The sequence below is a fragment of the Dendrobates tinctorius genome, unplaced genomic scaffold, assembly GCF_039654945.1.
Source record: "Dendrobates tinctorius isolate UK_male_01 unplaced genomic scaffold, ASM3965494v1 ptg000224l, whole genome shotgun sequence".
NCBI lineage: Eukaryota > Metazoa > Chordata > Amphibia > Anura > Dendrobatidae > Dendrobates > Dendrobates tinctorius.
Window position 1 is genome coordinate 11161267 of NW_027361891.1, and position 27625 is coordinate 11188891.

Below are 27625 nucleotides of genomic sequence, written 5' to 3' on the forward strand. Positions count from 1 at the left end.
TTGCTTTCAAGGCTGGGAACATAGAGAACATCCTTTACTGGGACCTTTCTGCTCTGTACTTAGGAAACTGGACAGTGGAGGTAGTGGTCTCCTACTCCTTCTGAAGTCATATAGTGACCATTAGCTAAGATGACCTTTTCTGACTTGCTTTCATTTATGGTCAGTGAAGAAATCCTTGTTATTTGTCATATGTCTGCTTACACCAGAATCTATATACCATATATGCTTTGCAGATGGGCCTGTACAGGCATTAAATGCAGTTTCAACACATGCATAATCTTCCTTTACAGCTGTTTTAACCTTTTGATGACCGTTCTGCTTTTTATGCTGACTCATTCTTGCTTTCCAAATTCTGCTGTCTACTTTAAGGTTGCCAGGCTTTTTACAGACAAAACATTCACGAGTTTCTCTTAGATTGCTCTTATATTTAGGGAAATCCTGTGTCTTTATTGCTGTTTCTGCTCTGGATTCATTACTGCTGCTTACATGCTGTGTTTTTCTCTTGAATTCATGCACAAGTTTGCCTTTAACATACTCACGTGTCAGCTCATCATCTGGCTGTGCATCTAGTGCAGTCACGAGTGTGTCATAACTTTCTGGAAGACCACTTAATAGAAGTGCAGCAACATGAAAATCTTTAATTTCTTCTCCAATACCCCTGACACGTTCCACAATCTCTAAGGTGTTTCTTATATAGTCCTGCATATTCTGTCCATCACTTAGCTTGGACTGATAGAGCTTTCTCATGAGATAAAGCTTATTGCTGTGGTTTGATCTTTCATGCACTTTCTGTAACTCATCCCACATCCCCTCTGCAGTTGCATACTTGCATATATGTACAATCTGATTATCATCTACACTGAGGGAGATCGTGCTTTGTGCTTTCTGATCTTTCTCTAGCCAATAATCTGGTAATGGATGAGCACTTGTGTCTAAGTATATTTCCACGTACCTTTTCTTATGAGCAGCATCTTCACTTTGAATTTCCAGGACTGGTAGTTCTGGTTAGTGAGGCTTGGCACTGAGAACTTCACAGGATTGCTGCTAGTGGACATCTTCTCTGTTTCTCTGTGCTGCTTTTGCTTTGGGCTTTTGTTGCTGTGCTACTCTGGGGTTCTGTGTCACTCTGGGCCCATAACCTGTTGGCAGTGGATTATTCAGGATACTCTCTAAGTGTGTGACAACAGAGCTTCTTTTTCAGGAACAATCAGGAACAATATATGGTAAGCTTAATAGATCAGGAATAAATGGAATAAATCATTTGTGTGTTTCTATCTGTGCAGCATCTACAGCAGGCTGCTTCTCTCACACATAGACACAGGAAAACAAACAGGAAATACAGTCACATGCTCTCCCTGTGTGAGCCTCTGAGAGTTTTTTTTAACTTTATAAACAGCATACAAATCTAGCAACTAAACACTCAGACAGGAATGGAGTTGTTGCATCAAACATATTCCAACACTGTTACACCAAGATAATTCATAAATAATTGAATACAATATTAGAAGATACATGGCAGCTCACAGATATGTGGACAACTCACAGATCTATATATTTCCAGTAACTATTTTATTATAGGGAAAATACTGATAAAAGAGCACTTTATAGCAGAAAAAAGTAACAATTCAAAAACTTCATTAACAAATTATGATTTAGATAAGCAGCTTTCACACATTTTGTTTTATCAACTATTTGAGGGGAAATCATTTTTTTTCTGTAACTAAATGAAGAAAACATGGGGTCCAAGGCTCATTTTGCCAGATAATTGTACGACACGCATCTTTTTGTGACATTGTTAAATATCTACCATGGTTTTCAGAAGCACAGTAATAGGTTTACCGTACACATCATCGCTGATCTGCTTTAAGGAGAGGTCGAGGAGAAGCATTTCAAGCTGTTCTCTTTCAGACACCTGGGTAAATATTGTGGTGACTGCTTGCATCTGTGCATTTGTCCAAACAAATATTCTAATGTGTAGACCGGCCTCCTGCTTTATATTCTATCTGTGTTTAAATGATTTACTGCTCACTACAGAAAAATCTTTGAAAACAAGTCATTAAATTAAACATATGCTCTACTGATATAACATGTACTTCCATCCGCTCATCTTGCTGTTTGCATTAGACTGTGGCAGGATATTTTTCAAAATAGATCCCGTGTGCCCAATGGTATTACATAATTATACCAATAAAGGTAATATGACACCATGTTTTTGCCACCTATCTTGAGAGAAGCATTGTGTGGAAACGGAGGTCCCTATTCCACCAAAGTGTCACTTACTGTGCTGCTTGCTGTAAAATCAAATCACTGTTATATTAGCAGGAGAGGAGTAACAAACTTGCTGCCATGTAGTCCTCCATATTCAGCTCTGCATAACTCCGCCCCCAGCACCGATTGACAGCTTTTTGCCTATGCAAAGTATAAACAGAAAACTGCCAATCACTGATGTGGGCAGGGTTATACAGAGCTCAGCATTCAGAGAACTGGTAGATCTGCAGCAAGTAAAACAGTGATTTTATTAAAATTACAGCAATAAATACAGCAATTGATACATTGCTGAAATCAGGGTCGCTCCCCCTGCATCATGCTATTCTCACATGGGGTAGCAATACCGTAGTGACAGATTCCCTTTAAGTAAATTCTGAAGCAAATTCATTACCAGCACTATGAATCTGAGTTTTAACCATTTCAACTTGTGCTAGAAATGTGCCCACATGATTCCACGTTGATGAAGGAGAATCATAGGGCTGCCCGGAACGTTTAGAATGTGTTTCTTGTGGTGTGTCACAGATAAAAGGTTTCATCCTCTGGCAAACTGCACTGAAAGGGGTTGTTAGGGTTTGTCATGAAAGTCTGCAGTCACGCTCTGTGCCTGCGGACTTGTGAATCCTTACAGTGTGCACATAGCTTGCTGTCAGGATTCTCCTTTGCTACCGGTGAGACCGGGTGGTCATGTGACTATGTGTATGCGATATGCATACCATTGGTCAAATTTCAACTAGACGTACGTGGCCTCAGTGAATTCACTTGCACTGAGCGAGGCAGCACATGTCTAATCAGAATGTCTCTGGGACTATGCACATTATGAATAATATGAATTCTCAATGTGAACAAAGCATAATTGAACCATTAATAGTAAAAAAAAGGTAAAAGGGGTTATGTGAAGTCGCCAATAAAACTTTAGTAGTCAAGCCAAGCATCTGAGTTCCAAGAATTCAACATTATAATTTACAGTGAAATTGACACAGTACTCGGCCCCAGGCAAATTTTTTTAGATTTTGTTGATACAGATTCTAAGCTTGATATGTTGTGTGACATATGATTTTTTGGCATCAGACCAAATTAAAATTGAATCTATTCAAATCACTATGTCAGATTCACATGTATATAACTAATAGAGAAATATAATATGATATCACGAAAAATAGAAAATTATTAAATTATAATGGAAGGTTACTCAGTACAGGCCGAAAACAGGGATTGGTACAAATGAATGAAAATATTGTGAGATATATGTCACACATCCAACATCTGGAATATATTGTTAACAATGGGTACGGAAAGTATTTAGACCCCTTTAAATTTTTCACTCTTTGTTTCTTTGCAGCCATTTGGTAAATTCAAAAAGGTTCATTTTATTTCTCATTAATGTATACTCTGCACCCCATCTTGACTGAAAAAACAGAAATGTAGAAATTTTTGCAAATGTATTAAAAAAGAAAAACTAAAATATCACATGGTCATAAGTATTCAGACCCTTTGCTCAGTAATGAGTAGAAGCACCCTTTAGAGCTAGTACAGCCATGAGCCATTCCTGGGAATGATGCAACAAGTTTTTCACACCTGGATTTGGTAATCCTCTGCCATTCTTCTTTGCAGATCCTCTAAAGTTCCGTCAGGTTCGACAACTATTTTCAGGTCTCTCCAGAGATGCTCAATTGGGTTTAGGTCAGGGCTCTGGCTGGGCCATTCAAGAATGGTCTGAGAGTTATTCTGTAGCCACTCCTTTGTTATTTTAGCTGTGTGCTTAGGGTCATTGTCTTGTTGGAAGGTGAACCTAGAAGAGGTTTTCATCCAGGATATCTCTATACTTGGCCGTATTCATGTCTTCTTCAATTGCAACCAGTTTTCCTGTCCCTGCAACTGAAAAACACCCCCATAGCATGATGCTGCCACCACCATGTTTCACTGTTGGGATTGTATTGGGCAGATGATGAGCAGTGCCTGGTTTTCTCCACACATACCGCTTAAAATTATCACCAAAAAGGTCTATCTTCATCTCATCAGACCAGAGAATCTTATTCCTCATAGTCTGGAAGTCCTTCATGTGTTTTTTAGCAAACTCTATGAGGGCTTTCATATGTCTGGCACTGAGGAGAGTCTTCTGTTGGGCCACTCTGCCATAAAGGCCCGACTGGTAGAGGGCTTAGTGATAGTTGACTTTGTGGAACTTTCTTCCATCTCCCTACTGCATCTGTGGAGCTCAGCCACAGTGATCTTAGGGTTCTTCTTCACTTCTCTCAACAAGGCTCTTCTCCCACGATTGCTCAGTTTGGCTGGATGGCCAGGTCTAGGAAGACTTCTGGTGGTCCCAAACTTCTTCCATTTAAGGACTATGGAGGCCAATGTGCTCTTAAGAACCTTAAGTATGGCAGAAATTCTTTTGTAACCTTTGCCAGATCTGTGCCTTGCTACAATTCTGCCTCTGTGCTCCTTGGCCAGTTCCTTTGACCTCATGATTCTCATTTGGTCTGACATGCACTGTGAGCTGTGAGGTCTTATATAGACAGGTGTGTGCCTTTACAAATCAAGTTCTATCAGTTAAACACAGCTGGACTCCAATGAAGGAGTACAGCCATCTCAAGGAGGATCACAAGGAAATGGACAGCATGTGACTTAAATATGATTGTCTGAGCAAAGGGTCTGAATATGTGATATTTCATCCTTTCTTTTTTAATAAACTTGCAAAAATTTCTACATTTCTGTTTTTTTCAGTCAAGATGGGGTGCAGAGTGTACATTAATGAGAAAAAATGAACTTTTTTGAATTAACCAAATGGCTGCAATAAAACAAAGCGTAAAATATTTAAAGGGGTGTGAATACGTTCTGTCCAGTATAGCCCTGTATAGCATCTGTCCTGTCTTCAGTCACATCATCAATAAATGCTAGTGAGCCAGTGTAATAGGAAGCCATGCATGCCCATGCCATCACACTGCCTCCACCATGTTTTACAGAGGAAGATTATATAGCAAAAACTGGTGACAAATTCCCTTTAAATCTGAAAAGACTAGAAGTTCTCTTGAAGAAGGCTTTGCTAATTTTCTCTTTGGGCAATTTCTGGCATTAAGGTCCTATCTGCCTGTTATTCAATCTACTACGTGAATAGCAGACCTGGTCTGGCAGAAGATCGGTGTCTTCTACGATTGCAGCTCTACTTATGTCTGTTTTGGTTAATATACATAAGCCCTTAAAATGCACACGATCTGGGATGGGGATGTTCAAAAGTGTCAGTCAAATGAAAAGACACAAGTTGGGTTGAAAAATATGCAGCACGAGTCTACAATTCCTCTAAGTGATTGGCTTGTGGTAACCCTTGTGGCAGCCTTGTACCTACAGAGCTGCTGTAAGGAAGATGTGTGCAAGTGATTGACATTATGCTTATTAGTTGTGCTGTAAGTTTATGGGTCATGATTTCTGCAGAAGTAATCAAATAATGACAGTTTACTGCAGAAAAGTGTGACTGGTACATGAGGCAGGTTGGAAAAATATTTTCCTGTCTTGACTGAAAATATATGAAGAAATAGTCCATCCAATATGAAGAGAGCTATTGTGAAGAAAAAAAGGAATTTTTCCAATCAGTTTTGTATAGTGCTGATGAGAGTCTGGAATGGCCTTCATTATCCTATAGCAACTCCATTACTGTCATTACATATAAGGATTGATAAATCTATAGGAAAGTATATCAGTTGTGCACAATAAATCAGTATATTGTCAGTTATACAGCTTTTTCTTATCACTATGACTTTATACTTTTTGTAATAAGTGACAAATGGAATTTGATAACCCTACATCAATAACTCTACATCAATAACCCTACATCAATATCCCTACATTAATAACCTTACATCTATAACCCTACATCTATAACCCTACATCTATAGCTCTACATCAATAACCCTACATCAATAACCCTACATCAATAAACCTACATCAATAAACCTACATCTATAACCCTACATCTTTAACTCTACATGAATAACACTACATCAGTAACTCTACATCTATAGCTACATCAATAGCCCTACATCAATAACCCTACATCAATAACCCTACATCTATAACCCTACATCTATAAACCTACATCTGTAACCTTACATCTATAACCTTACATCTATAACTCTACATCTCTAACCCTACATCTAAAACTCTACATCAATAACCCTACATCAGTAACCCTACATCTATAACCCTACATCTCTAACCCTACATCTAAAACTCTACATCAATAACCCTACATCAGTAACCCTACATCTATAACCTTACATCTATAACTCTACATCTCTAACCCTACATCTAAAACTCTACATCAATAACCCTACATCAGTAACCCTACATCTATAACCCTACATCTATAACTCTACATCGATAAACCTACATCAATAACACATATCTTAAAAACTATATTTGTCCATACTTGTGTATGTTTTTGAAGAATCCATACTCGCGGAACGTAAATTTATTGGAAAAAAATCCAAAACTAATGTTATGCAAAATTTGAATTTGTTATGGATTTCACTCATACTGAAGCAAAAGTTGACAATTTGCAGATTTGAAATCTGGGAACCTCAAGGGTTTTTAATGCATTGTGTTTGACAAAATCTCATCCCCTTTTCTAGTGCAATGTGCACCATGATGGCTCAGTGGTTAGCACTGTTGCTTTTCAGCGCTAAGCTTCTGGATTCAAATCCCACCAAGGACAACATCTGTAAGAAGTTTGCATGTTCTCCCCAAGTTTGTGTGGGTTTCCTCCGGATTCTCCAGTGTCCTCCCATACTCCAAATTGGTACCCCGTACTGACAGGGAATTTCTATTTTGAGTCCCAATGGGGACATCAATGATAATGTCTGTGAAGTGCTGTGGCATATGATGGTGCAATACAAGAAAGTATAATACATAAATACTGTAATACTTTGTTTGCAAATCTGCAGTATATCTCTGAACATTTACTTAATTTTGTCTGTGCTGTAAATTAAAAAAAAGTTTTCGAATATTATCCAAATACTATATTACATAAATGTCTCCAGCTTATCACATGGTTCATTGCTTACAGGCATCTGCCATTTATAGTAATCCTAAAATGATCCAATAAACAAAACAATATAAGACTTTGCAATACATTACACCATTTTTCAGAGTTTTTAGAGGATAGATAAATATGTACACTCACCATGAGGCATGTGACGATTATGACAAATGTGCTGAGGAAGATAAAAATAGTGTAAAATCCTTCTTTGGTCCATATTTTATCAGCCTCGTGTTGTCCCTGCAGAACATTTTTCTTCAAAATAAAAGAGAGGAAACATTTATTGGAGAACCTGAGACATGTTTCTGGCACTCACTGAAATACATAGGACAGAATGCAGCGTGCATGAGCAGAGGCTCAGGTCTACTAGGCAGACGGAAGGGTAAAATTCTGTTTAAAGCTAAAATAATCTTCCCACACATGTAATAGGTCTCACGAAAGCAAACGCTGGAAGCGCTTTTCTTAGAAATCACCTGGCCCGTAATAGGATGAGGGTGTCGTATTTACCTGTGTGCAGAGGAAAGAGTTAAATATAATCTTTCATTCGGCTTCTCATCCCCTCCCGGTACTCCCACACACTTCATGTGACCCTTCCCATCTCCCTGCAGGTGGAAACACTTTCTCAGAATGAATTATTAAGCACAAAGGTTGCACTGAACTGTTACTCTGTTCTCTAGGTGTTACACATGGTGTTACCTGTGGCTCATCAGCACCGTGACTGCTAGACAGGTCAATTCTGCAGTGCTAGGGAACTATGCATGGGAGATGTGCCCGCCATGTAACATGGTGCACAGTGTATGGAAAGACCACCAAGTATATTATTATTATACATTTTTATAGCGCCATTTATTCAATGGCGCTTTACATGTGCAAAGTGGCAAATATAGACAAGTATAATAAACATGAGCAATACAAGACACACATAAGTACAGAAGGAGAGAGGACCCTGCCCGCAAGGGCTCACAGTCTACAGGGGATGGGTCTATGTCTCACAGCTTATGGAAAAGTGCCAAGACTTCAAAGATCTATCGGTACAATAAACCTATATACAGCACATACAATGTTTCACCCTTGGCTCACTTGTTACATACTGTTCTGTTACTATTACAGATATACCGCATCTATAACAGGGGTGCACAAACTTCAGCCTGGGGGTCACATCGGTCCTCAATGCCATTCTGCATGGCCCCCAACCATATGGAGGGTAAAATGTCTACGTAGTTGACAGGATAACTTTATGTGAGCAGCCACACACAGAAGAGGAGTGGCAGCAGCTGAGGAGTAAGAACAGGCAAGTACTAATGGTGCCGTGTGTAGACACCTCTGGTTGCCACAGACATCAGGAGAATGGGGTCTCTTCATCCATTTGGCATGCCAGAAAGGAGTATGTGAATCTGACAGGGGGTCAGATTCACATGTCTGCTACTCTCTCCACTGCAGCTTATGGGAGATCTGAAACCTTACAAAATAAGCACAATCCCATGACCTTTTGCAGCGAGCCATGTGCGTGCATCACCTCTTCCTGTTTAGCGCCTATTTACAGTATATAGTTTTTTACGAGGCTTTACTGTATTTGGTGAGTTTCTGATGTGGCAGATTTTCACTAGCATTTCTGCACTTCTTAGATAAATTGACTTACTTGTATTTTTTCATTTCATTTTTGACTGTGTTTTTTTATGCGTGTTTATCACATTTTTCACGCTGAGGGTTTTTGTCTCTTTTTAGTTGTCATGCTTTAAGTAAAGCTGCTTTGCTTTTGATACTTCCTAGTATTTGGCTTTGACAAAACTTTATTGATACAGTCATGGGCAGATTACATGTGCTTTTTATGTGCGGTTTTCCGCATCTTAAGGGAGTTTTCAAATGAACAAAGATAATTTTATTGAACACTTTAATCAATAGACCTTGGAATGATAAAAATTTCCACAATTGGATGTGTTGAAATAAAATGTTCCTGTGCTGATATAATCTTATATATGTGCCCCTGCTGTGTACTGTGTAATGGCTGTGTCTGACCATGCAGGAACATGGTCTGGTCATACCACAGATCTTGAGCTGGGGAGGAAGCGCATGAGTATACAGACAGGAAAGCAGGGGATCACAGTTGCTTCTTTCTTTGTGGTAAAACATTGATTAAAACAGGCAGGGAAATGTTTTACCTCACTAACAGAATCCGCTGTAACCCCATACTGTCCTGTCTGTACACTTTTTTGCTTCCTCCCCTGCCCAGGAGCTGTGGTATGACCAGACCATGTTCCTGCATGGTCAGACACAGCCATTACACAGTACACACAGCCATTACACAGTACACAGCAGGGGCACATTTATGAGATTATCTCAGCACAGGGACTTTTTTTTAATGTCACTGTCACATGTGTCTGGATGCAGCGAGTACCGTAAGGCGAACCCATATGACACACGTGACCCTGGATACACCGCCTCCAGTGGGGCGAATTTAAATAATAAGACGTGCAGCTGGATACACCGCCTCCAACTGGCGAATTTAGATATTACACGTATATATACAAAAGTCTGGAAACCCTGCCTCCAGTAAGGCGAATTTAAATAATAAAGGGAAATCTGGAAAACAATAACAATGGAGAGCCCTGCGATAGGGAAACGGGGAAGTGGAGACCTCCTGCACTACCCTGAGTCTGTGTCTCTACACTCCTATTGTTCGCTATGCCGGTTCCGCACCGGGCAACGCACAGGAACCTCAAAACCCTGACTCGCCCTGCACCTAAACTCTCACTAGGGAATTGGTCGGTGCGAAAACTAATCCCACCACTGCACTAAACACACATAAGGAAAATGACAATACAGGGGGACACCACTTAGCTTTGCTCTGTTGCTTATACTCCCTGCAACAGAGCCCACCACCTTCGTGCATCTTCTCCTTCAACCAGATCCATCACCATAACCGGATCCATCACCATAGTGCAGCCTTGGAGCAGAGTCCACCACCAATTGCAACTGCCCAGTAAACGGAGTCCCAAAGATGAGCCCAGCTTCTGCCAAAAAGTCCAGCATGCTTGAGTCCAACTTTTCTGCCAATAAGTCCAGCATGCTTGAGTCCAGCTTTCAGCAACCAAGTCAAGCATGCTGAGTGCAACTCTCACCATAGTCGCCACTCCACCAAGCCATGCAAGCACTTCCTGCTGACACCATAAACTGTGACTCCACCATGCCATGCCAGCCCTTCTTGCAGACCCCATCGTTGGACTCCATCAATCCATGCCAGCACTCCTTGCAGACTCCATAGCTGCCACTCGTCCCCACTGGCTGGGCTGCCCAGGACTCTTGTTCAGCTCCATCTTTCACCCAGGCTTACTTGTGAATGACTAACTATCACCAACCGTGATTGATACACCTGACACTCTTTTATAGAGCATTCACACCTGCTTTATAATTACGTGCACTTAACCAAAGAAACTAAAGTGCACTACCGCTCACCACCACCGGGGCAACTTAGAACAAATGACACCACAGTGCAATAATTCTAATGGCCACCGGGGGCAATCACATCACTTTGGCACACAGCCAAAGGAAAAAAAGTTCACTTGTGCATTTAAAACTGTCAGATCAAACCTGGATCATGACAGTACCCTCCCCTTAATGAAGGGCCTCAGGACCCTCAAGACCACTCCTCATCAGGGCACCAGCTACAGCGGAGATGCCTAGATCCAGAGTTCACCCAAACCACTACCTGATACTTCAGGTTTATGACAAATGCACCGCTGGTATTGGCAATGTATGTTTTGGAGGCACCACACATCTCCACAGTGCCGACCTGGGGAACTAGTTATGTATGTGTATGTTTGTTATGAGCTGGCAAGACTCCACAACACACTTCCACAAGATGTTTTTTGGTGGCCACCCATACATGCTTGTTCACACACAGGTCCGGACCTGAACGTTTATTGCCACACATTTGTTTTGTCATTATTCGGTGAACTCACTCTTGGATCGACAACAGAGGCGTCCCCCTGTGTCACCACACTCACACCCCAGCTATTCACCAAGGGACGTCACCCTCCAACCCTTTCACCATGAGGTCTGCACCTCCCAGGGTTGGTTAATGGCGAGGGTTGAGATATGCCCCCACTCCCCCACAGCGCACCTGCTGTTCACACCTGGAGGAGAAGGGAAAAGGGATATGGAGGGAATATACACTCGCTTGTCGCCTTCCTACACAAGACCAGGAGGGGGCGGCTTCTTCGGTGGTATTGAAGATTTGGCGTGAGCCCCGCGGACTATAACACCAGTCTGCTCACTACAGGGATGTACCCCTTCACCTCAGGGAACCCCAGACAGCACCATGGGGACACCAATTCCACCCACCTGTCTGGTTACGTCCGCCTGTATGAACAAGTCCTGCTCCCCAGCAGCGATTCTAGGGGGCTTCATTGCCAGAGCCGCAATTTGGATTTTCTGGTTGAGCCAGAGGGAAGGCCCCAGACCCTGATAATTGCTGCCGCAGCTGCTTCAACACCATGCAGCTCCTCATTCACCTCAGTGAGGCCCAGCGGCAATTGCTCACAGGTCTCCATATGGCCAAGGGCTCACCAGAAAAAAATGTAAGGTTGGTGATAATGTCATGGTCACGTGTGTCTGGACGCAGCGAGTACCGCAAGGCGAACCCGTATGACACACATGACCCTAGATACACCGCCTCCAGTGGGGCAAATTTAAATAATAAGACGTGCAGCTGGATACACCACCTCCAACTGGCGAATTTAGATATTACACGAATATATACAAAAGTCTGGAAACCCCGCCTCCAGTAAGGTGAATTTAAATAATAAAGGGAAACCTGGGAAACAATAACAATGGAGAGCCCTGCAATAGGGAAACGGGAAAGTGGAGACCTCCTGCACTCCCCTGAGTCTGTGTCTCTACACTCCTATCGTTCCCTATGCCGGTTCTGCACCGGGTGACGCACAGGAACCTCAAACCCTGACTCGCCCTGCACCTAAACCCTCACTAGGGAATTGGTCAGTGCGGAAACTAATCCCACCACTGCACTAAACACCCATAAGGAAAAATGACAATACAGGGGGACACCACTTAGCTTTGCTCTGTTGCTTATACTCCCTGCAACAGAGCCCACCACCTTCGTGCATCTTCTCCTCCAACCAGATCCATCACCATAACTGGATCCATCACCATAGTGCAGCCTTGGAGCAGAGTACACCACCAATTGCAGCTGCCCAGTAAACAAAGTCCCAAAGATGAGTCTAGCTTCTGCCAAAATGTCCAGCATGCTTGAGTCCAACTTTTCTGCCAATAAGTCTAGCATGCTTGAGTCCAGCTTTCAGCAACCAAGTCCAGCATGCTGAGTGCAACTCTCACCATAGTCGCCACTCCACCAAGCCATGCAAGCACTTCCTGCTGACACCATAAACTGCAAATCTACCACGCCTTGCCAGCCCTTCTTGCAGACCCCATCGTTGGACTCCATCAATCCATGCCAGCACTCCTTGCAGACTCCATAGCTGCCACTCGTCCCCTCTGGCTGGGCTGCCCAGGACTCTTGTTCAGCTCCATCTTTCACCCAGGCTTACTTGTGAATGACTAACTATCACCAACCGTGATTGATACACCTGACACTCTTTTATAGAGCATTCACACCTGCTTTATAATTACGTGCACTTAACCAAAGAAACTAAAGTGCACTACCACTCACCACCACCGGGGCAACTTAGAACAAACGACACCACAGTGCAATAATTCTAATGGCCACCGGGGGCCTGAACGTTTATTGCCACACATTCGTTTGTCATATTTCGGTGAACTCCTTCTAGGATCGACAACAGAGGCGTCCCCCTGTGTCACCACACTCACACCCCCGCTATTCACCACGAGAACACCACCCTCCAACCCCTTACACCACGAGGTTGACGCCTCCCAGGGTTGGCTAATGGCGAGGGTAGAGATTTGCCCCTACTCCCCCGCAGCACACCTGCTGCTCACACCGGTGAGGGAGGGGCCTGGGGTATGGAGGACAAATACACTACCTGGTCGCCTTCCTCCGAACGACCAGGAGGGGCGGCACTTCGGTGGTATGGAAGATTTGGCATAGACCCTGCGGACTATCACACCAGTCTGCTCACTACAGGGACGCACCTCGGGGAACCCCAGACAGCACCATGGGGACCAACTCCATCCACCTGTCCGGGTACGTCCGCCTGTAAGAGCAAGTCCAGCTCCCCAGCAGCGACTCTAGGGGTCTTCTTTGCCGTAGCCTCAATTTGATTTCCTGTTTGAGCCAAACGGCAGGCCCTAGACCCTGATAATTGCTGCTGAACTGCTTCACACCATGCAGCTCCTCACTTCATTGAGGCCCAGCAGCAAATACTCACAGGTCTGAACAAGGCCTGAGGCTAACCAGAAAAAAAAATGTATGGTTGGTGATAATGTCACATGCCCCGTCCTGAGTGACACAGCCAGCAGGCCGGTAACTAATACAACAGGACGCAGCACGTGTAATTGTCCTATGTGAAGCGGCCGGCAGGCCGGTAACTAATACAATAAGACAAGGGAATAGGGAAAACCTGGGTAACAATAACAATGGTGGCCCTGCGATAGGGAACGGGGGATGTGGAGACCTCCTGCACTCCCCTGAGTCAGTGTCTCTAACCCTCCTAATGTTCCCTAGGCCGGTTCCGCACCGGGCGCCGATCAGGATTCCTAAGACCCCTCGCTCGCCCTGCACCTAAACCCTCACTAGGGAATTGGTCGGTGCGGAAACTAATCCCACCACTGCACTAAACACACATAAGGAAAAGTGACACAACAGGGGAACACCACTTAGCTTTGCTCTGTCGCCAACACTCCCAGCAACAGAGCCCAACACCTGCGTGCATCTTTTCTTCCCACCGTGTCCAACATCTGGGTGCACTGTCCAGCAATGGAGTCCAGCACCTGAGTGCAGCTGTGCAACCACGGAGTCCAGCATCTGAGTGCAGCTTCCAGCAAAAGAGTCCAGCAACTGAGTGCAGCTCTACACCATAGCTGCCACTCCACCAAGCTTTGCAAGAAATCTTCACTGGCACCAATAGCTGCCACTCCACACTCTGACTGAGTAGTCCTGGACTCTTCTCAGCACCATGGTGCAGCCTTGGAGCAAACAGAGTCCACACCTGCGTGCAGCTGTCCAGAAACAGAGTTCCGCAAATGAGTCCAGCTTTTCTGCCAAAAAGTCCAGCATGCTTGAGTCCAGCTCTCAGCAACAACGTCCAGCATTTTGAGTGCAGCTCTACACCATAGCTGCCACTCCACCAATCCATGCACGAACTCCTTGCTGACACCATAGCTTCGACTCCACCACGCCATGCCAGCCCTCCTTGCAGACACCATAGCTGCTACTCAAGGAATCTTACTGAGCTGCCCGTGACTCTCCTTTAGCTCCTTCCTTCACCCAGGCTTGCTTGCAAATGAAGACCTTCTCACCAACAGTGATTAACACACCTCATACTCTCTTATAGAGCTACCACACCTGTTACATAATTACGTGCACAAACTAAAGTAACCAAAGTGCAGTGACCTTAATGGCCACCGGGGGGAACACTACAACTGAAATCACCACAGTGCAATGACCCTAATGGCCACCGGGGGCAAAACCACCTTTGGCACACCGCCAAAGGAAAAAAAAAGGTTACTTTATGCATTTAAACCGTCAGATTCAACCTGGATCATGACAGATTTTGAAACCTGAGCCCTATGGAGAATCATCTAGGGCTCTGGTGTGTCAGTCTAATCTTGAGTAAAAGGGTTATTCCCAGGACAACTCATAAAAATATGACAGGAATTAAAAAGAAGGTAAAAAAACAACTTAACAATTTACTTCTTACTAAAATCCTCCCTCTTACCAATAATTAAAATTGCATCTCTTTATTTTTTACCATTTGTTGCCTATAATACCAGTCTAAAAGGAGTAGGTGAACATGTCCAGTGCTTACAAACTCTTTTCTATTGAGCTTGCAAGCACTGCATTGGTCTGGAGCGCACTGTTAGTCCTGATCTTGACCATTTTCAGTGCCACTGCAGTACTTCAGAGGCAAAGTACAATTTGGGATAGCAGCACAACGATGACTCTGGTCAGATTTGTCAATCAAGCACGAGCGGACGGCCACCCCTGGCAGCAATGAGACTATTCTTACTGAACAATAAGAAAATTATGAAGAGCAGCTCGCTGGCACATAAAGTGTGCAAATTGCATATGTGCTTGGGGAAAAGGGGGGTGCCAAACTGAATTCTTGCCTTGGGTACCAGAAAACTCAGATACACCACTGGTTTCACCCCACCCCTGAGCGGAATCCCTAACTACTCCTCTAGCCCTACAATTAACACTTGGAAACTGAACGATTTTTACATAGCACTAAAATACTCTGCAGCACTTTAATATTTAGTGGGTACAGTATGTCATATACACTATAGGCAAAACTCATCCAGAGTAACAAACTAACAATGGAAGCATTAGGAGAGAGGGTCTTGATTATTCCAGGTGATGCACATAAAGCCAACCTGTGTTACAATGTCACCATTATTACCTAAGACAATTTTTTTCATTTTTTTATTTTGTATTAAGAACTTTTTGTGAATCATCTCTGATTATGTAAAATTAGATTTTTTTCACAGTTTAATCAACATTTTACAAACTACCTGTTATGCAAAATGTTATGTTTGTCAACTGTAGAGAAAATGTTGCAATGAATCAGGGTCTCGACTTGTTTGCCTGACTGTGGTTATTATGGCCAAATCCCTCAAAATGGCATCATTTGCATTGTAAATTGATGATGATGATCTATATGGTGAAAGAAAAGCTTGCTAGAATAAATGCTTGTCTTATGGTACATGACTGGTTCGCATTCACTCACTGATTTCCCTGGGGCCTCTTACGCCGGTCGGCCTCTAAAATTATCACTTGAAAAATAAAGTAGCAGAAAATTGGTAGAAACTCTGAATAAAGAATTACTCTTCCTGAGTGTATGTACTTAAGAGATTAGAAACTGTTTCATGAAGAGCCTTCAGGAGGACTTTCAATAATTCCATTAGTCTGAGCTGAGCGCTGAATTTCACTCTCAATAAATGGATTTTATAGGGTTTTATAAGATTTCTGAATATTCTAAAATAGTAAGTGATATAAACATTTTGTGATACTTATTTTCTAGCAGCCATTTTTGTTATTGCATCAAAGTTGATATATGCTTTACATTTCATTCTCAGATTACGCTATTCTAAAATAAATATATGAACTGGTCTAATTTGGCTGGGTATCTGTGACCTTCTCCACTTTTGCCATCATACAGTATTTGGTAAAACAAAGCAGAGGAATGATGGAACCAGACAGACCATATTCGGCTGTGCTCCCACAATGAGTTTTTTGGTGAGTTTTTTTCTTTTAGCGTAAACCCACCTGCAGTGCATGTTTCATTTCGGCAACATGTCAATTTCTCTTGAGGGTACACTACGTTTTACGTGCAGATTTTTACTGCAGACTGCATAAAATCCACATATAAAAAATGCACATGTGTATACCACAAATGTCTGTATCAGTAAAGTTTTGTCAAAGCCAAACATCATGAAGAATCAAAAAAAAAAGAAGCTTTACTTAAAAAAAGAGACAAAAAAATGCAATATCAAAAACGAGATAAAAATCATGTAAAAAAGCCACTCAAAAACACAGGTAATCTAATTTAATTAATAGGTGCATATAAATGGTGCAGAAAATCTACAACATGAAAAACTCATAATGGGAATGTAGTTGTGGATCTTCTGCATAATTTCTGCACATATTAAGTAAATTAAGGTACTTTTGTTTAATTCACTGTTTTTGAGTGCTTTTTTTCATTGGCATTTTTATTGCAGTTTTGAGACGGCAATTTTGTCTCTATTTTAATATGTCATATATAAAATAAAGCTGCTTTATTTTTTACACTTTCTGGTATTTAGCTTTGAGATATCTTATTTATACAGCTATGTGTGGATTACATGCGTTTTTACTGCGTTTGTGTTATGAACATGTTGGGCTATAAGAAGGGTTGATCAAAAAGCTTCGCATAAGAGCTTATCCGAATAGCTATAGCGCTTCCCGAATAGCTGCACTGTCACACAGCTGCGACACATTCAGCTACGGCACCAAACAGCTGATTATCGGGAGTGCTCCAGGTATCTGGGTTCCCGATGCAGCTATTCTGGAAGCGCTATAGCTATTCATATAAGCACTTATCCGAAGCTATTTGATCAACCCTAGCTATAAGTTGAATTCGATGGACAAGTTTATTTTCAGCCTTAAAAACTATGAAACTAAAAAAACACATCTAATTTGTTGTTTACCAGCGGATTTTCTACTTTTAATATACAGTTAGGTCCAGAAATATTTGGATAGTAACACAAATTTTGGCATTTTAGCTGTTTACCAAAACATATTCAAGATATAGTTACATAAGAATGTAAGTCTGCAAGGACAGGGTCTTCTCTCCTCTGCACCAGTCTGTCATTGTAAATTTGTTTACTGTTAACGATATCTATAACTTTGTATGTAACCTCCTTCTCATGTACAGCACCATGGCATATAATAATAATAATAATAATAATAATAATAATAATAATAAGCAATATGAGCTTAAAGTAGAGACTCTCAACTTTAATTTGAGCATACTGACATCCTAATAGGAATAAGGGTTTAGGAATTACAACTATTTTGATATGTAGCTGCCTATTTTTAAAGTGACCAAAAGTAATTGGACAGTTATCTCAAAATCTCTTTCATGGGCTGCAAGGGCTATTCCCTCATTAATCCACCATCAATCAAGCAAGTAAAAGGTCTGGAGCGGATTCCTTTAATGGCATTTGAATTTGGAAGCTGTTACTGTGAACCCACAACATGCAGTCAAAGGAGGTCTCAATGGAAGAGAAACAGACCATCATTAGACTGAAAAAGGAGACTAAATCCATCAGAGAGTTAACAGAAATGTTAGGAGTGGTCAAATCAATAGTTTGGTATATTCAGCAAAAAAGAGCACACTGAAGAGCTTTAGAACTCAAAAAGTCCTGGATGTTTGAGTAAGACAACAATTGTGGATGATTGCAGAATCTTTTCCATGCTGAAGAAAAGCTTCTCACAACATCCAACCAAGTGAAGACAGTGTAGGGTCAGTAGGCCGGGCTGGGGGGTGGTCCCTCTGTATACCACGCAGGGACGTACAGACATAAGATGGAGGCAAGTTTCGGGTGCAACAGGTCCAAGTTTATTCTCTTGCCGTCCACACGACGGCCTCACAGCACACCACAATTCTCTTCAAGGCTTTCAGAACATATCGACGTATCGTACTTTTCACCTGGGATGTATATCTATGCACCGTCTCTTCACACTTAGTGACGCTCTGACAGCTCCGTCACTGTGGCTGCCTTAGGCCTGAACACCAACAGTAATTTTACTGGTCAAATGTCGTTCCCTATACGATATCCTTTGCCCGGAGCCTCGTCTATACTGCGGTACTTCGTGTCAGGACCACCCCCTGACTTCCTTTCTCCTCAGTCCCCTGGTTAGGTTTTCCTCACAGTGCACCAACTGTCACAGTCTCCTCATCACTTGAGCTCCCCCTGGGGACTGGAACTTGCTGGAACCCTCCTGTCAAATTTATAGCTTTCCCGATTCCCTGTGACTCCACCCTCCATGACCAACGGTTTCTAAAGCCCTAAGCTGATGTCAAGTCCTGAACTTACACTCCTCCCTGCCATCTAGTGGTCAACCCAAGGTACTGCACGTCACCTACACTTTCCTAGCTGTTTTCCTTTCTGAAATCTGGCCAGTCAGTCCGTCCGTCAGGTCACCGTCTCTACACTCCCCCTTCCTTTGTCTATTGTCATCCCCGACAATCATAATCCCCTACCAGATCTTTGCCAGCGCCCACCTTCCTCTTTCTGGGGTGTCCGTGGTGTCGGGGACCTGACCTGGGACTACCGTCTGCTTCACATCTTCCATCTCTTTGTCTCTCTTTTGGTTACCAGTCATGGTTGGTGTCTCAGTCTCCCAGACCTTCTCAACTCATAGACCCCTTCGGTCTCACGTTCCCTTCGGTCACACAGACCTTCTCTTACCCCGGACCTGTTGCATTTTCTCATGCTTAGTATACTTCAAAACAACTTTATAACAGCACGAGTACCCCTTTTTTATTTTTTTTTGTTTTACTATTGCTTTAAAACCATCACACACAAAACAGTTAAACAGAAAAGATTTGCTCCCCGCTTCCTTGGACATGGACACTCCCTCCCCTTTGAATCTATTGCATCCCCACTATATCAGGCAAAACCAAGAAAGACCCCCCTTTTTTTTAGAAGATCAGAAGAACACAAAAACATTAACAACATTCTCATTTAACTAGGGCGCAAACTGTCCCCATAATCTGCATAACGTTGCAGCGAATGCCCAACAGTCCACGCCATCTTCTGGTGGTCGGTAGCAAGGGACTCCACAACCGTGGAGCTCCCGGGATGTGGGGAGTGTCCTTAGAGTCCTTTCTATGGGGGCTCGTGATCTTCGGGTTCCGCGAGCACGGATACCACATAGTAGCCACGGGGGCAGTATTCCTTATAATAGGACACCAAGTCCCCCTCTTGCAAGGCTCGGCCGTGGCGAATAGAGGCAACATTTATATAAACTTTCTGGCCGGTAACAAGATCCCAAATAAACCCTCATCCCTTTGGTATATTCGTGTATACGAGCCGTTCCAGAGATCGTGTAGCCGCCATGCCAGCCTCCCCCTTCGCATGAAGCTGGTTCCACACTTCCTGCTCCCTGGCCTTTTTCTTCTTTATAACTTCTGCGACCCAAACGGAGCGTCCGGTATAAGCCCTGGAGTCCGGTGGGCGGGACTTAGCTGAGGATGATAGCGAGGCAGAGGCGACTGTTGATGTCAGCGGCCCAGCAGCCGCTGGGGCTGGGTGGTGGGCAGGGACAGCCGTATTTCTCGAAGATCGGGCCACAAGGCCTGATACATAGGCCGCAACCAGCTCCAACGCCGGCGTAGCCGCTGCGCGGGGTAGGCCGCACCCGGAGTTCCAGACGGAGCCAGAGTAGCTGCTGATTTCGGGAATGAGGTCACTACCAGCAGGGGACATGCAGCAGTACCTTCTGCAGACAGGCTCCGCACCGGCGCCACTGGGCGTGGCGCCACCAGGCATGATGAATCAGGGCTGGGAACGGAGGCCCTGCTCAACTCAGCGTAAACAGTAAGGGCCTCCTTGGCCAGGCATTCGCATACACAGAGGGCCGCGTGCTGCGGCTGAGTGGTGGGGGCTTCTTGCGGAGCCGCTGACGGAGCCGCTGGCAGAGCCGGGGGAACTCTCACCTTCTCCGGCGTCGCGGCCTCCGTCACATCTTCCCACGGCTTCTCCCGCAGTCTCCGGTCTTCACCCCGCCATCTGGCAGGGCTGGCCTCCAGGCTCAGGGGCTCTGTGGGGAGACTCTCTGATGGTATCTTTGGCGGCAGCTCCCGCAGGGTCCATAATGGCACCGCTCCTCCACCCGAGATCCGACTGCCTGCCCGTGACTCTGAAGAATTAGTCTCTTGGCAAAGCTCGACCTCCCGATGCCATCGCCACTCCAGGCGCCCGATGCCTCGACAACCACAGCATCGCATTCCGTCCTGTGGGCAGCAATCGAATGGCACCAAGCAGCCGCAGCCAATCTTTTCCTCTGTGCCACTCCCTCTGTTAGGTGGGGCGATGGTAGGCTTCTCCACTCAGCTGCCTGGGTCCAGTATGTGGAAGCGTCGGCCCCCTGGTACATATCGCTTCCCCCAGGGGTACGTTGGACGGGGTCCCAATCCATTGCGGATGATAGCAAACACCTGGATCTCTCTCCTGCATTGGAGCAACACCGCCATCTTGCACAGAACCTAGTACCGCCCTGGATCCTCTGCCAGCACCAGAGATTCTCCACTGCGTTCCCAATTTGTAATCCACAGGAAAGCAATTTGTAATCCACAGGTGTTTATAATCCAAACCGAGTAGTCCAAATCCTTTTCCACTCCTCAGAGGCAGGCCTGCCGCAGAAGATACCAGCCATTTGGTAAATTCAAAAAATTCATTTTTTTCTAATTAATGTACTCTCTGCACCCCATCTTGACTGAAAAAAACAGAAATGTAGACATTTTTGCAAATGTATTAAAAAAGAAAAACTGGAATATCACATGGTCATAAGTATTCAGACCCTTTACTCAGACACTCATATTTAAGTCACATGCTGTCCATTTCCTTGTGATCCTCCTTGAGATGGTTCTAGTCCTTCAATGGAGTCCAGCTGTGTTTAATTAAACTGATAGGACTTGATTTGTAAAAGCACACACCTGTCTATATAAGACCTCACAGTGCATGTCAGACCAAATGAGAATCATGAGGTCAAAGGAACTGGCCAAAGAGCTCAGAGACAGAATTGTAGCAAGGCACACATCTGGCCAAGGTTACAAAAGAATTTCTGCAGTAATCAAGGTTCCTAAAGCCCCTGTCTCACATAGCGAGATCGCTTTTGCGTCACCGATTTTGTGATGCAACAGCGAACTCGCTAGCAATCTCGCTATGTGTGACACATAGCGGCGATCAGGCCCCTGCTGCAATGTCGCTGATCGTGCTTGAATGTCCTGGGCCATTTTTTGACCGCTGGTGTCCTGCTGGCCAGCATGCATCGCTGTGTTAGACAGGGACAACGATGAACGACCTCAATACTACAGGTCTGAGAGACAGGGTCCCAACAACCATCGTATCATTCTGGATCGCTGCTGCGTCGCCGTTGAGATCTGAATGAGATTTCACCAGGGACCTCATAGCGACGCACCAGCGATTCCTACTAGGTCACATCGATGTCGGGATCGCTGGTGCGTCACCAAATGTGACGGTACCCTAAGAGCACAATGGCCTCCAGAGCTGTCAATCAAGGAAGAAGGGGATGGGTGGAGATAGAGGGAAAACAATGGATAATTCAGAGAAAGGTGTAGATAAGACACTGTGGCGCTATTTGTGGGAAAGGACATTTTTTTTCTAATTTTCGACAACCCCTTTAGCAATAGTGGATCTCAGCAATAAAAAAAAATGAGAAAAATCCAAAAAGAAAGTGTCTGTGTTTTGATTTTGAATGGATATCTTCTCCCTATGAGAACCACAGTGTGATGAGCACAATAGTGTAAAGGCTCAGTATTATCACTCGGCACTTACCCCAGTCACTAAGTCATGGTGACAGAAAGGTCAATGTAACCTGTTCATCAATTTCAGCCTGATATAATAAATACTGCAAAGTAACAGCAAAAAAACTGCTTTTTCTTGCCATTTTCCTATGTTACTCTAATGTACTGTTACTGTGACAACCTGTCGCTAATATCATTGCCATAGGGATAGCGGTTATTATGTAACTGCTTTATGCATTCCACAATGTATCTGGCTACCAAGTAAATTGTGTCTTGTATTGTAATTGTATTTAAAGGGAACCTGTTATGTTAGCTAATGCTTTTAACCTGCAGCTATAGGAATGAACTTAATATCTCTTGAGAACCACCAGCTTTCAGTCATAAAGACATGCGGGAGCACCTACGTTCACCGCTTACTATATTACTGACTGACAGCTGTAAGCACACACTGCCACCTTGACTGACAGCCAACTCTGCACTAATACACTGTAAAGCTGTCAAAGTTCCAGGGTGTGCTTACAGCTACCATTAACAGCTGTAAGCAGTGGCTGTAGCTGCTCCAACACATCTGTATGACTGAAAGCCATCAGCTCCTGGGAGGAATAATGTTCATTTCCTCCAGGGTATCGCACTTTCACTTTCAGGCTCTCCACGCATGTGTTGTGACTGTCACGGTGCCAAACAGCTGATTATCGGGAGCGCTCCAGGTATCCGGATTCCCGATGCAGCCATTCGGGAAGCGATATAGCTATTCAGATAAGGACTTATCTGAAACTATTCGCTCATCTGTAGTAACAATCCATAACTTGTAAGATTACGCAATTTAGGGTCATGTCACAAAGATATTGTGCCACCTAACAGTTAAGAATTACTATTAGAGATGAGCGACTTTGCCTTTTTTAGGGTCGAGTCGGGTTTCATGAAACCAAACTTTCCCAAAAGTCGAGTCGAAAGAAATCAGCCGACTATCGGGAAAAGTCGGAGGTCCGATTGAAACACGAAACCCAATGCAAGTCAATGGGGAAGCAAAGTCGGCAGGGAGTTGAGGACAGTAAACACACCTACATGCCGGACCGCTTTTTTAAAGTGCGCGAAATCTCTCTCTCTCTCTTTCTCTCTCTCTCCCTGGACGCTGCATATGTCATCTTGTTGTCCACAGTGTACGTCCTTGCTCGGTGGCTGAAAAAAGTCATGTGCAAGCATTCTGGGAAATCCGACTTTGGCGCTCGTTTTGCCGACCGGATGGCCGACTTCACGTTGTGGTCGGGTTTCGGTCGGCGAAACCCGACTTTGCCATAAGTCAGCGAATTATGAATCTGGCCGACCTGTTTCACTCAACTCTAGTTACTATATTTGGACTTATTTTGAAAGGAATTGTCCAGGTTTGTGCTGAAAGTCTGAAGTTAATCTATGATTTCAGAATCATCATGAAAACATGTGCTGTTAGGATTCTCTGGTGCAGAAGAGAGCGGGAGGTCATTTAACCACAAGTATGCTTCACTTACTTCACCTTTATTGAGTAAGGTCATGCATGTCTTGTCAGAATGTGCCCAGAAGTATGCAAATCGAAAACTTGATCCCCTGATCGCCTGCTATTGTTGCCAGAGAATCCTGACAGTGTGCGACCTGTGAAGATTCACAAGTCTGCAGTCATATAATGGAACAAAATCACTACTTACCCTCTGCCAGTCCATTGCTACCTCTCTGCTGTTGTCCCTGGTTCTTGCTGACATATCTGCAGCAGTCACATAAAGACTACAGCACAAGACTCTCAGTCGATCACTGGGTTCAACAGTGATAATGAGATAGATGGCACAAGACCGCAGAGCCCAGTGGCTGCAGCGGTCAAGTGTAGTAGATGTGACATCACTATTGTTGAACATTCCGATACTGCAAATATCAGGTATCGGCCGATATTCGCTGTATCGGAGTTCCGAGTTCCGATATTTTTACAATATCGAATACCGGAATCGGAAGTTCCCATAATGCAATGAGCCAGTTGTGTTAGCCATGTTAACTAATGGCATGGCTGTGATCGGCTGCTGAAATGATGTCATCATGATGCGTGGCCTGTGCGGGCCTGCCGGGGGTCTGTGCGGGCCTGCCGGGGGTCTGTACGGGCCTGCCGGGGGTCTGTATGAGCCTGCCGGGGGTCTGTGCGGGCTGTCGGGGGTCTGTGCGGGCCTGCCGGGGGTCTGTGCGGGCTTCCGGGGGTCTGTACGGGCCTGCCGGGGGTCTGTGTGGGCTGCCGGGGGTCTGTGCGGGCTGCCAGGGTTCTTTGCGGGCCTGCCGGGGGTCTGTGCGGGCTGCTGGGGGTCTGTACGGGCCTGCCGGGGGTCTGTGCGGGCTGCCGGGGGTCTGTGCGGGCCTGCCGGTGGTCTGTATGGGCCTGCCGGGGGTCTGTTCAGGCTGCTGGGGGTCTGTGCGGGCTATGACTGCTCATTGTAGTCCCATCGGACAAAGCCTGCACACACACACAACCCCCGGCAGGCCCGCACAGACCCCCAGCAGCCCGCACAGACCCCTGGCAGGCCCGCACAGACCCCCGGCAGGCCAGCACAGACCCCTGGCAGCCCACACAGACCCCAGGCAGGCTCGCACAGACTCCCAGCAGCCCACACAGACCCCCAGCAGGCCCGCACAGACCCCCGACAGGCCTGCACAGACCCCCAAGAGGTCCGTACAGACCTCGCCCACACAAACACGCACAGTCTCCGCCCACGCACCGCCCACACTCTTCCCCCCTCCCGAACTGGATGTGCAAGGAAAGAAAGGGTTTATTTTCATTCCGATATTTGTGCCCCATTGACTTGCATGGGTTTCCGGTATCGGAATCGGCGATACCCGATATTTTTGGGGTATCGGTCCGATCCAATCCGATATTTCCCGATATCGGAAGGTATCGCTCAACACTAGACATCACTAATGCAGCGATGTCAACAAAAGAATCAGAGCAGCAATGGATAGGCAGCGCTGGGGAGACAGAGTGGTAAATAGAGCTGATTTTCTTAGTTTTACACTACAGCACACAGGTGGAATAAAAAAAAAAAATTAAAGTGGAAACAAAACCCTTTTATGTAACTAGAAACAACTGCCAATATTAATTATGGAGAGTGTAACAGACTGGCCTGTAGACATACCGTAAGCTCCTACCACCACAGCATTCGAGAAATTGTCCAGCCATTTGGGTTTTACCAGCTATTCAAGTAATAGAAAAAAGGCAAGAGTGTTGGTTGACTAACTAAACATTAAAATAACTGCACAGTAAGGCTATGTTCACATGTTGCATTTTTGCAGCTTTTTTATGCAAATTATAAGTTGCATTTTACAGTTCCATCAAAAGCTGTGAGATTTCTGATATCTCACACACATTGTTTTTTTTTTTTCTGACTGAATTGCTGCTTTTTTAAAATCTGCAGCACGTCACTTCTTTCAGCGTTTTTGCAGAATTTTTTTTTAACATAGAAAGCAATGAGAAAGTGCAAAATGCAGCAAAAAATGCCACTATTTATTTTTGTTGCGTTTTTGCTGCGTTTGTTGGGACTAAAACTAATTTTATTAAACACGTACAGTAGACAAATGACACATGTATCCTGCACTAAAAAACATAGCAAAGCAACACAATGCAAAAACGCAACAAAAAAGCATCAAAAACGCAACAAAACCTGCTTTTTTGTAAGCCAATTCATTACTGCAAAATTTGCCTGCAGAAAAATGTAACTTGTGAACATAGTCTTACTGTCTATCCCTGCTGACATCTTTTTCCCTAAACCTAAGCTGGATGACATTAGGTGCGACACAATCTTGTCTGTAATCATGGCTATGTATCAAGTCATAAGGGTATGTGCACACAATGCGGATTCCGCTGCGTTTCCGCAGCGGTTTTGGCCGCTGCGGACCCGCAGCAGTTTTAGCTGCGGTGTACAGTACCATTCAAATGAATGGGAAAAAAAAACCCCTGTGCCGACGCTGCGGAAAAATCCGCGCGGATTTGCTGCGGTTTTGAAACCGCTGCGGGTTCCTATCTCCACCATTGTGGAGATAGTGAATCCGCAGGACCAAACCGCAGGCAAAACCGCAGATAATCCGCAGGTCTTTTGACCCGCGGATTATCTGCGGTTTTTGCAAAATCCGTGCGGATTAATCCGCAGCGGAATCCGCAGCGTGTGCACGTACCCTAACTCTCAGACTATCAATTCTAAGCTTGTGTTTCCTTTTTTACTTTTACAAGTGCTTAGTATGCCCTATGGTGGATCCAGATTGACATTGCGTGAAGCGGTACAAAGTTTTCTTATATAATGTATACTGCTTCTATCAATACCAGAAATTGTACAGTAAAGGCGGTAATTACAATGTATTTCCCAGGAGGCATTGCTCTATGTATTTATACCATGTTGCTACGTTTCCTCCGTGTGTATTGTAACGTAATACTGGATGTTAGGTGAAGTCGGGAATGAAAAATATAAACATGTTACTTACCTACCTATGCTCAATGACATGGCTGACATTGATAGCAAACATGAACACATACAGAATTCTTTACCTTTAGGTATCAAGAAAATGATGCTCTACTGTAATCTTAATGTCTATAACAACTATTGCAGCGCTCCGGAATAGGATTATTTCTGTCATCATCTTTGAAACAATAAATTCAAAAAGGAAATATGTTTTTACATTTTTATATTTAGCCAAATTTATATATTTAATTTATGAGATCTTGAATCTCTCCAATTGGCTCGGTTAGGATCGGTTGTATCATCAGATAAACAAGAAATACAACGTGACATGGCTACCACTGAAAAAGCTGGAATATGTTCTCACACATCTGCTCTCCATGCAAGCTCATACATGGGCTTCCCAAATGTGGAACCCCTCTGAATAATATTCATATACCCTAAAAATACAAACCCTCTAATGATTAAGGAAAGTAATAATTATACCAAATGACTTCTCATTTTATTAGTGGGCAGCACGGTGGCTCAGTGGTTAGCGCTGCAGCACTGGGGTCCTGGGTTCAAATCCCACCAAGGACAACATCTGCAAGGAGTTTGTATGTTCTCCCTGCGTGGGTTTCCTCTGGGTTCTCCAGTTTCCTCCCATATTCCAAATACATACTGATGGGGATTCTAGATTGTGA

The 27625-nt window shown here is 44.2% G+C and overlaps 1 protein-coding gene across 1 annotated transcript in view; it reads right to left on the bottom strand.

Moving 5' to 3' along the window:
• PTPRR (protein tyrosine phosphatase receptor type R) overlaps positions 1 to 27625 on the bottom strand; it is a 350468-nt gene that overhangs the window by 110531 nt on the left and 212312 nt on the right. The window contains exon 5 of the mRNA XM_073555527.1: positions 7448 to 7558. Coding sequence (XP_073411628.1) covers positions 7448 to 7558 — 111 coding nt within the window. The remainder of the gene's footprint in view (positions 1 to 7447; positions 7559 to 27625) is intronic.